This window comes from Microcebus murinus, chromosome X, assembly GCF_040939455.1.
Source record: "Microcebus murinus isolate Inina chromosome X, M.murinus_Inina_mat1.0, whole genome shotgun sequence".
NCBI lineage: Eukaryota > Metazoa > Chordata > Mammalia > Primates > Cheirogaleidae > Microcebus > Microcebus murinus.
In genome coordinates, this window is record NC_134136.1 from 7,058,938 (window position 1) to 7,073,468 (window position 14,531).

The 14,531-nt window shown below is 41.6% G+C and overlaps 1 protein-coding gene and 1 long non-coding RNA gene across 2 annotated transcripts in view; both read right to left on the reverse strand.

Moving 5' to 3' along the window:
* Nucleotides 1-14,531, reverse strand: part of LOC105864086 (uncharacterized) — a 42,987-nt gene that overhangs the window by 27,825 nt on the left and 631 nt on the right. The window lies entirely within an intron of this gene.
* LOC109730253 (small ribosomal subunit protein eS4, X isoform-like) lies at nt 4,260-5,134 on the reverse strand. The gene has a single exon (XM_075999579.1). It carries the CDS (start codon nt 5,109-5,111, stop codon nt 4,293-4,295), a length of 819 nt encoding a protein of 272 aa, XP_075855694.1. The 5' UTR covers nt 5,112-5,134; the 3' UTR covers nt 4,260-4,292.

The window sequence follows — 14,531 nt, forward strand, 5'->3', positions numbered from 1 at the left end:
CTGAGCCACCGCACCTAGCCTTAGTATACTTTTAATCAAACTGTCTATATAGAAAGGGACTCTCCAAAAATATTTGCCTAGGGTACTGTGTGCCCTGGAGCAGCCCTGCTGCCATTTATCATCTTCAGGCTTTATTTACTCCCCTCCCAAACCAGGCCTCAATCTTCCACTTCACTTCCTCCCCTTCCAGACCTTATCTTTACGTTCACTACTGGTTGGCTCCGTTTTATAAACCCGTTAGGATCATAGGTGTGGAAACTGAGACACTAGAAGGAAAAGTGACTTACTTAAATTCAATTAGCTAGTCAGAGTTGGACCCAAATGGGAATGTTAGATGCATATTTTCTGTGCCCTAGCTGTGTAAGCATACTTTACTTTGGGCTCCTAAAGGCATGGCACACAACAAGAAGAAATCAGAGATTCAGATTATTCTAACTCTAGGTTTGTCACTTTGTTAATCTGTGTGTCCTCTACTCTGCTAAACAAAGACCAACAAAAAAGAAAAAAGTCATGCACTTTCTGATCTAGCCACCAGATGGCAGCATAAAATTATCAAAGAAGCACTAAACCAGAATGCAAGAAAGGAGCCAGTCTTTTTTTTTTCTTTAACAGCTTCCCTTCTTTTTTTTTTTTTTTGAGACAGAGTCTCACTTTGTTGCCCAGGCTAGAGTGAGTGCCGTGGCGTCAGCCTGGCTCACAGCAACCTCAATCTCCGGGGCTCAGCGATCCTACTGCCTCAGCCTCCTGAGTAGCTGGGACTACAGGCATGCACCACCATGCCCGGCTAATTTTTTGTATATATATTTTTAGTTGGTCAATTAATTTATTTCTATTTTTGGTAGAGACGGGGTCTCGCTCAGGCTGGTTTCGAACTCCTGACCTTGAGCGATCCGCCCGCCTCGGCCTCCCAAAGTGCTAGGATTACAGGCGTGAGCCACCACGCCCGGCAACAGCTTCCCTTCTGAGCATGGAGCCAAAGTCTTATACCAAGCAGAACTGGGATCTGATATGAAAGGGGTAAAGTCTGATTCATACAAGTTCAGTATTAGAAAAAAGGGTGACAGAATAGTACTCAATTTCCTCTTAATTAATTAATTAATTAAATTGAAACTCTAACAAAGAAAAAAACCATTCTCTTCAAATAGCACTTCCCTGTATCAGACTCCCATGCAGGGTGGTCTTAAAATTAGAGGAAATTGAATATTTTTCACAGATCTAGAAAAATTAAGTCTACACTTTATTTGGGACCAGAAAAGAGCCTGAATAGCCAAAGCAATCTTAAACTAAAAGAACAAATCTGGAGTCATCACATTACCAGACTTCAAACTATTCTATAAGGCTATAGTAACTAAAACAATATGGTATTGTTAAAAAAAAAACAATAGAGACACAGACCAATGGAACAGCATAGGGAACCCAGATATAAAACCATCTACCTACAGCCGACTGATCTTTGACGCAGACAACACATGCTAGGGAAATGAAGCCCTATTCAATAAATTGTGCTGGGAAAATTGGATAGCCACATGCAAAACAGGACCCCCATCTCTTGCCACTCACAAAAATTAATTCAAGACGGATAAAGACTTAAATGTAAGGCACAAAACCATAAGAATTATAGAGGAAATGTATTTCTAGGAAATATCTAGAAATAACTCTTCTAGATCTCTACCTAGGTGGAGAAATCAGTTTAAAAAATCTAACAGATATTCTTGAGCTGAAAAAAAATTTTTAATTAAATGAAAAATGCAATAGGAAGCATTAAAGCAAAACTGATCAAACAGAAGAACTCAAAGAATTATTATTTTAAAATATACAGCTAGAGGAGGAAAAAATAATGAAAAGAAATGAAGAAAGCCTAATATTTATGGTACAGCATCCAAAGAGTCAATATTTCCGTTATAGAAATTCATGAAGGAGAAAAGGACAAAATGATAGAAAGCTTATTTAAGGAAATAATTACAGAAAAAACTCCAAATTTGGAAAGATATAAATGTCCTTGTACAGGAAGGTCAGAAGTTTCCAATCAGATGCAATCCAAATAGGACTACAGCTAAACATATTATAATGAAACTGTCAAAAATCAAAGACCAAGACAGGATTCTGAAAGCAGCAAGAGAAAAGAAGCATATAAATAAGGGTGTTTCAATAAGCCTAACAGGAGATATTTCGGCAGAGACCTTATAGACCTTACAGGCTAAGAGAACACATGCTGTGGAGTTAAGCTCCTTGTATATTCTGGGTATTAGTCCCTTATTGAATAATGTCTTAATCTGTTTTCTGTTGCTTATAACAGAACACCTGAGACTGGGTAATTTATAAAGAAAAGGAATTTATTCCTTATAGTTCTAGCAGCTGAGAAGTCCAAGGTTGAGAAGCTACATAAGGTGAGAGCCCTCTTGCTAGTGGGCACTCACAATGAAGTCCTGAGGTGGTGCAGGGTACAATATGTTGAGGTTGCTGAGCATGCTAACCTGCTAGCTAAGGTTTCTCTCCCTCTTATAAAGCCACAAGTTCTCTGCCCACAATAACCCATTAATCCATTAACCTCTTAATCCATTAATTTATGAATGGATTAATCCCTTCATGAGGGCAGGGCTCTCATGACCCAATCACTTCTTAAAGATCTCACCTGTCAATACTGCCACATTGGAGATTAAATTTCAACATGACTTTTGGAGGGGACACATATTCAAACCATAGTCAATGGATCATTTACAAATATTTTCTTCCATTCTACAGGTTTTCTCTTTACTCTGTTGATTGCTTCATTTTCTATGCAAAAGCTCTTTAGTCTAATATAGTCGTATTTATCTATTTTTCTTTGTGTTGCCTATGCTTTTGTAGTCTTACGCATAAATTCCTTGCCTAGACCAATGTCCTGAAGCATGTCCAATATGTTTTCTTCTAGTAGTTTTTTTTTTGTTTGTTTGTTTGTTTTTTTATATATATATATATATTTTTTTTCTTTTCTTCTAGTAGTTTTATAGTTTTGGGTCTTATGTTTAAGTGTATGATTTATTTTGTGCTGATATTTGTATATAGCGAGAGATAGTGTCAGGGTGGCAGTCTGCTCTCAGTTCTTGGTGTGCTCTTGTCCAAAGAAATCCAGACACACTAAAGTGTCAGGTCCAGCCTCTTGGTACATTGTTATTTAGTTCTTTGGGTCCTTGCTTGGGAAAACAATCACAAGGAGGGCTGGTGTGACACAGTGACCACAGCAGGAAACAGTTTCATACCAGTGGCTTTTTGTTATAAAATGAAACATGTCTGTCTTCACGAGTGGAGAGAGACAGACAGACTTACTGACTGATTCTCTCTGGGAATTTTCAAGTTGTTTCCTTTTATCAGCCTGTTACAGGGAAGGGCTTTTGGGAGGTGTAGGACATTACCAAGTGATAAACAGGTGTTCTCAAGGTTATATCTGTGTATGAAAGCTCCTTCTCTAAAAACCCTACAGGGGAGGGGGGAATGAGCGACAATGTAGATTTTAGCTAATAATATTACATTTGCCATTAGGTTACACTGGGTCAGTTTTCAAATCCTATTATCCCTCGATGATATCCAGGATTGGTAAAATGTTCCCTCCTTCGCCAGATGTAGTAGTTGCTCAGGATAGGATTGAGAGGCACACCAAAATGGAGTGCAGGGCCATTATCCTTCTTCCCAGGTGGGGCAATTGCTTGAGGCAACACCAAAGCAGGGCACCCTTTTCAATAGAAGAGCTAGAGATCCTAGCTATTTACCTAACAGTAGGAATACAGTTTCATTATTCTGCATATGAGGATCCAGTTTCCCTTCAGCAACATTGATTAAACAGTATGTCTTTTCCCTAAGGTATGTTATTGGCGCTTTTGTCAAAATTCAGTTGTCTATAAAAACATGGATAAATTTCTGGGTTCCTTATTCTGTTCTGTTGGTCGGTGTGGGTTTTTATGCCAACACCATGCCATTTTGGTTGTTACAGCTTTGTAGTGTATTCTGAAGTCAGGTAATATGATGCTCCCAACTTTGGGTTTTTGTTTTGCTTTTGCTTTTTGCTTTTTTATTTTATTTTATTTTGTTTTGCTTTGTTTTTTTTTTTTTTTTTTTTTTTGCTCAGTATTGCTTTGGGGATTCAGGATCTTTGTGGTTTCATATGAATTTTAAAATTGTTTTTTCTTTATCTGTGAAAAATTTAATTGGTATTTTGATAGGAATTGCATTGAATCTGTAGGTTGCTTTTGTAGTACAATCTTTTTTTTTTTCACACTGTAATATCTTTAATTAAGTACAAATAACTTTTTAACATGTTATTGTGTTACATGGAGACCATTGAACCCACTGCTCTGTTTGGCTGCCAGTCTCTTATCCCTCTCTTCAGCAATGGTGAGGCGGATACCTTTTCCTCGAGGAAGAGAAATCCATGGTTTGTTGCCTTTGCCAATAACGAAAATGTTGGAGAGGCGAGTGGCAAAGCTGTTGCCGTTGGCATCTTTCACGTGAACCACATCAAAAGACCCGGGATGTCTTTCTCTGTTGGTGATCACACCAATTCTTCCCAGGTTAGCGCCTCCAGTCACCATACACAGGTTACCAGTGTCAAACTTGATGAAATCAGTAATCTTGCCAGTCTCCAAATCAATCTGAATGGTGTCATTCACTTTGATGAGTGGATCAGGATAGCGGATGGTGCGAGCATCATGAGTCACCAGGTGAGGGATTCCTTTTGTGCCCACAAAGATTTTTCTCACTTTGCACAACTTGTACTTGGCCTCCTCAGGTGTGATACGATGAACAGCAAAGCGACCCTTGGTGCCATAAATCAGACGGAAATTCTCTCCAGTCTTGTCAATGCTGATGACATCCATAAATCCAGCAGGGTAGGTTATATCAGTTCGGACCTTGCCATCGATTTTAATGAAGCGCTGCATGCAGATCTTCTTCACTTCATCTCCTGTCAGGGCATGCTTAAGCCTGTTTCTTAGGAAAATGATGAGTGGGAGACACTCTCTCAGCTTGTGGGGACCGGTGGATGGACGAGGAGCAAACACACCACCGGTCAGCTTATCCAGCATCCAATGCTTTGGAGCTGCTACACGCTTCAGATGCTTCTTGGGACCTCGGGCCATGGCTGCGCTAAGCACGGAAAGAGAGCTTTTTTTTTTTTTTTTTTTTTTTTTTGAGACAGAGTCTCCCTTTGTTGCCCAGGCTACAGTGATTGCTGTGGTGTCAGCCTAGCTCACAGCAACCTCAAACTTCTGGGCTCAGGCGATCCTCCTGCCTCAGCCTCCTGAGTAGCTGGGACTACAGACATGCACCACCTTGCCCGGCTAATTTTTTCTATATATTTTTAGCTGTCCAAGTAATTTCTTCTATTTATAGTAGAGACGGGTCTTGCTCTTGCTCAGGCTGGTCTTGAACTCCTGACCTTCAGTGATCCTCCCACCTCGCCTTCCAGAGTGCTAGGATTACAGGCGTGAGCCACCATGCCTGGCCTGTAGTTCAATCGTTTTAACAATTTAATCTTCCAATCCATGAACATGAGATGTTCCATTGTGTGTGTGTATGTTCTCTTTACTTTCTTCCATCAGGGTTTGATAGTTTTCATTATAGAGATCTTTCACCTCATTGGTTAAGTTTATTCCTAGACATTTTATTATTGTTTTAGCTATTGTAAATGGGATTGCTTTCTTGATTTCTTTTTCAGCTAGTTTGTTATTGATGTATATAAATACTAATAATTTTTGTATGTTAATCATCAACTTTACTAAATTTTTGTATTTCAAAGTATTAAGAGAGTACAAATGTTTTTGTTACATGGATAGCTTCATTCATCTGCATGTGGCTATCCAATTTTGCCAGCACAATTTATTGAAGAAGGCTTCTTTTTTCACCAGTGTTTATTGTTGTCTGCTTTGTGAAGTATCACTTGGCTGTAGATGGACGGTTTTATATCTGGTTTCTCTATTTTCTTCCATTGGTCTATGTCTCTATTTTTATACCAATATCATGCTGTTTTGGTCATGAGAGCCTTGTAGTATAGTTTGAAGTATGGTAATATGACACCTCCGAATTTGTTCCTTTTGCGCAAGATTGCTTTAGCTATTTGGGCTCTTTTGGGGTTCTGAAATTTTTTATCAGTTCTAAGACTTTTTTTTTTTTTTTGAGACAGAGTCTCACTCTGTTGTTCGGGCTACAGTACCGTGGCATCAGTCTAGCTCACAGTAATCTCAAACTCCCGGGCCTAAGCAATCCTCCTGCCTCAGCCTCCCGAGTAGCTGGGACTACAGGCATGCGCCACCATGCCCAGCTAATTTTTTCCATATATATTAGTTTGCCAATTAATTTCTTTCTATTTATAGTAGAGATGCGGGTCTCACTCTTGCTCAGGCTGGTTTCGAACTCCTGACCTTGAGTGATCTGCCCACCTCAGCCTCCCAGAGTGCTAGGATTACAGGCGTGAGCCACCAGGCCTGGCTTCTAAGACTTTTTTGATTCACTCTTTAGGTTTTTCCATATATGGAATCATGTCATTTGCAAAGAGAGACATTTTGCCTTTCTCTTTTCCAATGTGGATTCCCTTTGTTTTTTTCTCTTGCCTGATTGCTCTGGCTAGGCCTTTCAGTACTATGTTGAATAAAGGTGGTGAAAGTGGGCATCCTTATTGTAAGGTTTTTTGGAGGTGGTGAAAAGAAAAGACAGACAAAGAGTGGGGCCAAACCACGTGGCTGTATTTAGTCCTCCTGGAGGAGGTTCTGGGGCCCCAAAAGAGGGGGGCCCCAGACGTTGCCTCCGTTTGAAGGGGGTGCAGCCTTTTATACCATTTGGGGTGGCCTAGGGACTTTTGGCGGGAAGAGCTGGGGTGACCTTTGGTGGTCATTGAGAAATAGGAGGGGCTGGAAGTATTTGTGGAATCCAGGAGCCAAAACTCTCTTATGAGGTGTGGTAGTTCTCAGCAGGTCAGTCGTCCTTGGCAGGTTCTTGGCGGGTCTGGTCTCATGAGCCTTTTCTTTTCTTACCTAAGGAAAGGAGGGGGCTCGCCACCAGCCTTACACTTATCTTGTTCCAGTTCTTAGAAAAAAGGCTTTCAACTTTTCCCCATTCAGTATGATGTTAGCTGTGGGTTTGTCATATATGGTCTTTATCATGTTGAGGTATATTCCTTATATACCTAATTTGTGGAGAGTTTTATCATAAAGCAATGTTGAATTTTATCAAATGCTTTTTTTGCATCTATTGAGATAAATATATAATTTTTATCCTTCATTCTTTTGATGTGATATATCACATTATTGATTTGTGTATGTTGTAGTATACAAAATGATAAATTTTATGTTATGTTTATCACAAAAAAATTTTAACCCCCACTATATATATAGGGAAATGTGCATCAGAATAGTATACAACATCACAAAGGTAGTCAGTATGGAATTTGATATTCTTTATAAGCTTCTGTCCTTGTTAATGGTGCTCCTGTCTCACACCTCCTAGAACTCCAGAATTTGGAGTTTCCTGTTGGTCACATATAGTGACTTTATATAACCACATCTCTATAAGATTTTCATAGATTCCTTGGGATTTTCTACATAAACATTCATCTCATCCATAAAAGGGGACACTTTTCATTTATTTGTCTCCTATAGAGGTCCCTTTTATTTCTTTTTCTGGCCCAATTACAGTGGCTTGAACTTCAAGTTCTATGCTGAATAAGAGTAGTAAGACCAGGAATCTTTTTATTTTTCCCACTCTTACGGAGAAGTCTTCGTCATTAAGTATAGTATTATCTGTAGGGTTTTGATAGATGTTCTACCACGTTCAGGAAGTTCTCTATTCCTCATTTTCTGAAGATTTTTATCATAAATAAGTGTTGTACTTTGTTCTGGAGGCACTGGAAAATTATTGATGAGTTTTTTATCAGCACATTTTAGTGCTTTAGGGTGAACAATCTGGCAGTTCTGTTAAGATGGACTGATTGGAAGGAGAGAGGCACCAGGTAGGAGGTTAATAATTGCAATCGTGGTCACCTTCTGCCTCCTAGTACTACCCTTATTACTTTAATTCAGATCACTGATGAATGAGGAGGGCTCTGGAGGTTAGGAGCTGACAAAGAGGAGAAGGTAATAAGAGCCTCTACGAAGAGAAGCCATTTCCAAGCATGGTTACAAAAGAAAGTCCAAGCTCCTTAGCTCCCATGAAAGGCATTCATGGCTGGATCTCAGAAGCTTATCTCTTAATTCAGCAGCAGTAAATTTGAGATAACAGAATAGAAACTCGGTGCATGGCAGTGAGCATACTGGAACCTCAAGTGTCTTACATACTAGGACCTCAAATTGCTCACAGCCCAGCTGGGAAAGCAGTCAACAAAATTAACTATTAATATAATATCATGCAGAAAGAAATAAGTGCTCCTTGGCTGGCCGCAGTGGCTCACGCCTATAATCCTAGCACTCTGGGAGGCTGAGGCAAGAGGATCGCTCAAGGTCAGGAGTTCAAAACCAGCCTGAGCAAGAGCGAGACCCTGTCTCTACTGAAAACAGAAAGAAATTAATTGACCAACTAAAAATATATATATAGAAAAAAGTAGCTGGGCATGGTGGCATATGCCTGTAGTCCCAGCTACTCAGGAGGCTAAGGCAGGAGGATTGCTTGAACCCAAGAGTTTGAGGTTGCTGTAAGCTAGGCGACGCTATGGCACTCACTCTACCCTGGGCAACAGAGTGAGACTCTGTCTCACACAAAAAAAAGGAATCAGGAGACATATCCAGTTCTACAACTTGTTGTGTGACACCTTGGGCAAATCACTTCCCAGTTATGGAACTCATTTTCTAGATAAATATTGAGGGAGCTAGACACACAATTTCTAAGAGTTGTCAGTACTGAAACAGCTTAGCTGCCTAAGTGGGAAAAGAGTCCATAATCTATTAATAGTTAGGAAATGGGTAAGGTTTCAGATGTCTGGTAAGGAAGTTGGGGTGGGGTGGAGTTGGACAGCGTGCCTGAGACGGATGCCTCGCTCAGGCAAAGAGGGATGCAAGGATTCAGCTTAACCTGCTTTCTAATTTTTTTGAAGACTGACTTCTCCCTTCCTACCAATGCCACCAACACCCTGACTTTGGTTTAGTCTCAGGATTGGATACCTGGCTATCTTCTGGGATGTAAGGCTTGGGATACACTTCTCAGAATGGTCTTAAGATAATTCACCTCCCCGTGAATCTGTCACAGAAAATTCAATGGATCTTGGTGCTGTGATCAGATCAGAGCCAGAGTTCAAGAGAAGAAGTCTTCATAAGGGAGAGAGTTAGCTGAGCCTGGCTGTAGAGAGTAGAGAGCCTACCAGTAGACTTTGCCCCTGAGGCTTCTACAATACCTGTCTTATCTTTTGGCAGTGCCAGCAGATCTTTTGCCAGCTTACCAAGGTACCAAACTAGAAAACCTGAGAAAAATAATTATTGGGGCCTATTTAATTACTTTTTGGAATAATGATTGGCATCACTCCTAGAGTCCCAGGAAAGCAATACTATGTACAACTTAGTTTAAATTTTTTCTCTCAAAACCGCATATGCTATACATACTCTACACACATGTACACACATTAGATACATATTCACGCACAACAGATAGAAATACACCCAATGAATATATACACATATTCTATATCTTTTTTTATACAGCCCTATCTGACTGAAAAACTGTACTTTTGTGCAATTCAGACAAAATTTCAGTTCCCCAAAACCTTCGCGCATGGAGGAAAACTTTTTGTAGTAAAATAGCAGTTTGAAGCTCTGTACTGACAGAGCTCAACATCCACTGACTCACAGATGTCACGGCCAGTTGTGTCATTTCCCATGTAGGCCTACCTCTTAGTTGTTAGGAAGTCTTGGCTATTGTACCAGTTGCCTGTGTGATGGTTTGCCTAACCCCATCCTCACTCTCTCAGAAGGTTTCCCCCATAACGTCACACCATTGGGTGGATTTTATGAGGGAGAGAGGCCCATGGAGATCTGGGGAAATTGCTCCTCCCTTAGAATGTTCAGGATTGGATGGGTCACCTCTTTTGATGCTTTGGTTCAATCTGAAGGGCAGAGACAAAAACTGGAAAAAAGAAGGGAAATAAATTGGAGGAATTCCAGGATGGAGGGTGTGGAGAAGACACTAAAGGGAGTTTTTGTTTATCCACGAAGGATCTGTTTCCTATTTTTTGAAGAGAGTGAGGGTAAGGAGAGTCAGGTGTTGCACTCAACATTATTGGGCTCATATTCTCCAATGAAATGGTGGGTGACGGACCACCAGAGCTATATAACAAGGTGAAGACAACACTTATGCTACCCTCTCCTCTTTTTGACTTCCCTCTGCAGGAGCCCTTAAAGGAAGGACAGTTGCTTGGGGTAAAGGATTGGCTTTTTTTTTTTTTTTTTTTTTTTACTTCGAATTAGCCTTTATTAATTTCCAGGACATACAAGTTTTGGAGTATGATTGTTTTCCTAAAATTTTATTAGCTAAGCCCCAGGAGAAAGAATAAGGAGAGGGAGGAAGGTACTAGAAGCAATAGGGAAAGCCACACATCTCCCTTCCTTGGGAAGGGAGTTCTAGGTGGGTAGACAGCATGCTGAATTGCAGTTCTCTTTCTGCCAGGCAGCTAAGCCGCCTGTTCAGTGAATTTGGGACAGGGGAGAGACCACTATTCCATCTTTCAAAGATACTGCCTCTTGGACCAGACTCAAATATCTAAGTCTCCCTTTGAGCCCAAAGCCCCCATCTCTCCGTGTTTCCTACACTAATAGCCTACCTATAGGCCCTGGGACCTTACTAACCCCTTCAACCCAACTGGCAGTATCTCTCAGTGAGATTCCTTTGCCTTAACCCAGGGGTCCTCAAACTTTTTAAACAGAGGGCCAGTTCACTGTCCCTCAGACCATTGGAGGGTCATTGGAGAGTGGCGCACATTCCACACATGCGCACTGTGGGCCCGGGACAAGTCAGCTGTTAAGGAGGACAGGCAGCAGCAGCAAAAACACCCAGCGGGCTGGATAAATATCCTCAGTGGTCATTCATCATGGCTAATTAAGTACCCAGCCACTGGGACACTTGCCCTTGTGAGGAGATATGGCTCCAGGATTCCACTGCCCTCCCCAAAACAGATATACTCCCCAGGTAATCCTTCCCTGTCTTTCCTACCTGGCTACCCTCATGCACCTTGATGCTCCTACAGAGCAGGCTACCCAGGAAGGGATATTCTCTAATAGGCACTAGGAGAAAGTTGCTGGGAAACTAGGACATGGCTGAGGTGAATATGGGCCACATGGCTGCAGAGCAAAGAAGAAGGGTAAGGGTCAAAGATCTCCCAGAGCTGCTGTTACTACTACTTTTTTCCTTAAGTGTCACTTATTCACTTTCACCTCCTGTACCCAATCCCACTTCCCTTACTTGCAGCTGGCAGGCGATCCAAGCAATATTGATCAGTTTTCTTCTGTAAAGGCAACCATGTTCTCTGACTGATGTCTAAGTTGGAAGGAAAAATTTTTTCTCCAGTGAAAGCTGACTCCTCTGAATTTGAGCCAATCCAAAGTTAAGTGAGGCTGTTTCCAGGCCCCGGGATGGGAGGGAATGCTGGCATGGGTAACAAAAAAATGAACCATTCATACCCCCACTTCCTCAGCCCAAGTCTAAATACAGAATGATTCAGTTGAAGGGCATTTAGAGATCAGAATCCAAGCCCTTTGTTTTTACAGTTAAGGAAACTGAGGCTGAAGAAACTAGGCTCTATCTAGTATGGTTTAGTTTATTTTTTTATTTTATTTTGAGACAGAGTCTCGCTTTGTTGCCCAGGCTAGAGTGAGTGCCCTGGCGTCAGCCTAGCTCACAGCAACCTCAAACTCCTGGCTCAAGCAATCCTCCTGCCTCAGCCTCCCGAGTAGCTGGGACTACAGGCATGTGCCACCATGCCCGGCTAATTTTTTCTATATATATTAGTTGGCCAATTAATTTCTTTGTATTTATAGTAGAGACGGGGTCTCGCTCTTGCTCAGGCTGGTTTTGAACTCCTGACCTGGAACAATCCGCCCGCCTCGGCCTCCCAGAGAGCTAGGATTACAGGCGTGAGCCACCGCGCCCGGCCCAGTTTATTTTTTTGAGGGAAAAATTTGACCCCGTTGTAGTTTTTATTTTTCTTCAGAAGAGCTAACTAGAGTGAATACTTTGTCCTTAGTGGATACATTCTTTTCTAAGACGGCCTCAATGTGCATTACAAAGCCATTTCTTTTTTTTTTTTTTTTCTTTTTTTTTTTTGAGACAGAGTCTCACTTTGTTGCCCAGGCTAGAGTGAGTGCCCTGGCGTCAGCCTGGCTCACAGCAACCTCAATCTCCGGGGCTCAGCGATCCTACTGCCTCAGCCTCCCAAGTAGCTGGGACTACAGGCATGCACCACCATGCCCGGCTAATTTTTTGTATATATATTTTTAGTTGGTCAATTAATTTATTTCTATTTTTGGTAGAGACGGGGTCTCGCTCAGGCTGGTTTTGAACTCCTGACCTTGAGCAATCCGCCCGCCTCGGCCTCCCAAAGTGCTAGGATTACAGGCGTGAGCCACCACGCCCGGCACAAAGCCATTTCTCACTAGTCAGTCACTCCCTTTCTTATTCTAATTAGTGAATTAGTAAATTAATTAGTGAAGTCTTAACTGAGCACTGAGTAGGGGAAATACAGAGTTTAAAAGACTTAGTCTTTCTTTTTTTTTTTTTTGAGACAGAGTCTCACTCGGTTGCCCAGGTTGCCCAGCCTAAAGTGCTGTGGCGTCAGCCTAGCTCACAGCAACCTCAGACTCCTTGGCTCAAGCGATCCTCCTGACTCAGCCTCTCGAGTGGCTGGGAATATAGGCATGAGCCAACATGCCCGGCTAATTTTTTCTATATAGTTTTAGTTGGCCAATTAATTTCTTTCTATTTTTAGTAGAGACAAAGTCTCACTCTAGCTCAGGCTGGTTTCGAACTCCCGACCTTGAAAGATCCTCCCGCCTCGGCCTCCCAGAGTGCTAGGATTATAGGCGTGAGCCACTGCGCCTGGCCAAAACTTAGTCTCTTTTTTTTTTTTTTTTTTTTTTTTGAGACAGAGTCTCGCTTTGTTGTCCAGGCTAGAGTGAGTGCCTTGGCGTCAGCCTAGCTCACAGCAACCTCAAACTCCTGGGCTCGAGCGATCCTTCTGCCTCAGCCTCCTGAGTAGCTGGGACTACAGGCATGCGCCACCATGCCCGGCTAATTTTTTATATATATATATATCAGTTGGCCAATTAATTTCTATTTATAGTAGAGACGGGGTCTCGCTCTTGCTCAGGCTGGTTTTGAACTCCTGACCTTGAGCAATCTGCCCGCCTCGGCCTCCCAAGAGCTAGGATTACAGGCGTGAGCCACCGCGCCCGGCCAAAACTTAGTCTCTTAAGCCCCTTCTGATCTAGGTGAGGAGAAAAGGCTAAAGTGAATAAAAACCAGCTTCCACACAAAGCAGTTGTATTCCAAGGGTGAAATGAGTTCTATATTTCAGAGAAGGGAACACTTTATGTGGTCAGGAGAGGTTTCAAGACTAGGGTCCTGAAGGATGGATAAAATTTAGAAGGGTGAAGAAGAATGGAGTGGGGGTGGGGCAGGGAGGCTAAGGCAGCCTAGGCAAAGATAAAGATACACAGAAAAGGTATGGTAGATTACAGTGTAAATTGGTTTGGGGTGAAATTGAGGAAGGGTAGTGAGAAATGAGGCTGGAGCAGCCATAGGCACATAGGCATAGCTTGACTTCCAGGGTAGAGAGCTTAGACCTTACCCAAGAAGTAGGCAGATGTTTGATATTTACAGCCTCAATTGCATTTTTACTTCCTTGTGTTCTAGCTCTTCTACTGGGCTATAAACTCCTTCAGAGCAGGAATGGTATTTTATATTTTTATAACTTCAGAGTGCCTAGCAGTGTAAATGAAAAGACAAGAAATATAAAGGAGTTGGCAGTTAGTTTATGAGTTAAATTCCTGATTTTGCTTGTGGTCATATGTAAAACTCAGTGAAAAGAAATAGGTTCCAATATCCACTTGAAAATTCAGAAGAAGAGAAAAAGAACTGAAAGCTTGACTTGAACTTTGACTGAGAGTAATGAACATTCCTTTCCTTTGTATAAAATGAAAGCCTCTCCAGGGGATGACAATTGTTCTTGAGGAATTCAAGTTTTCCTCTCAAAGCCCAAACTAAAGATAATAAAAAAGGTCTTTCAGCATAAGCATTTGGGAACCATTAAGTGAAGTTATTTATAGTGCAAGGAGATTTCCTACAACCTCTGAAGTCAAGCTTTGGATAGTCTCTATATTATAAAAGCTCGTTTCACAAATGATACTTCCATGGAAATAATAACTACATCTCTGCTTTTCTGTCTCTTGCTTTCCTCCCTCTTCTCCCAGAAAAGAGTGCCCAGAGACTGGGATTTGATGCCTGAGAAGTTCTCTGTTGCTGGTTTAGAAATGGAGAGAGATAAGTGGAAAGGAACATGGGTAGCCTCTTGGAGATGAAAATAGCCACTA

What these genes read in the sequence shown, in the direction of transcription:
- LOC109730253 (XM_075999579.1), bottom strand. Translation starts at nt 5,111, where the DNA reads ATGGCCCGAGGTCCCAAGAAGCATCTGAAGCGTGTAGCAGCTCCAAAG.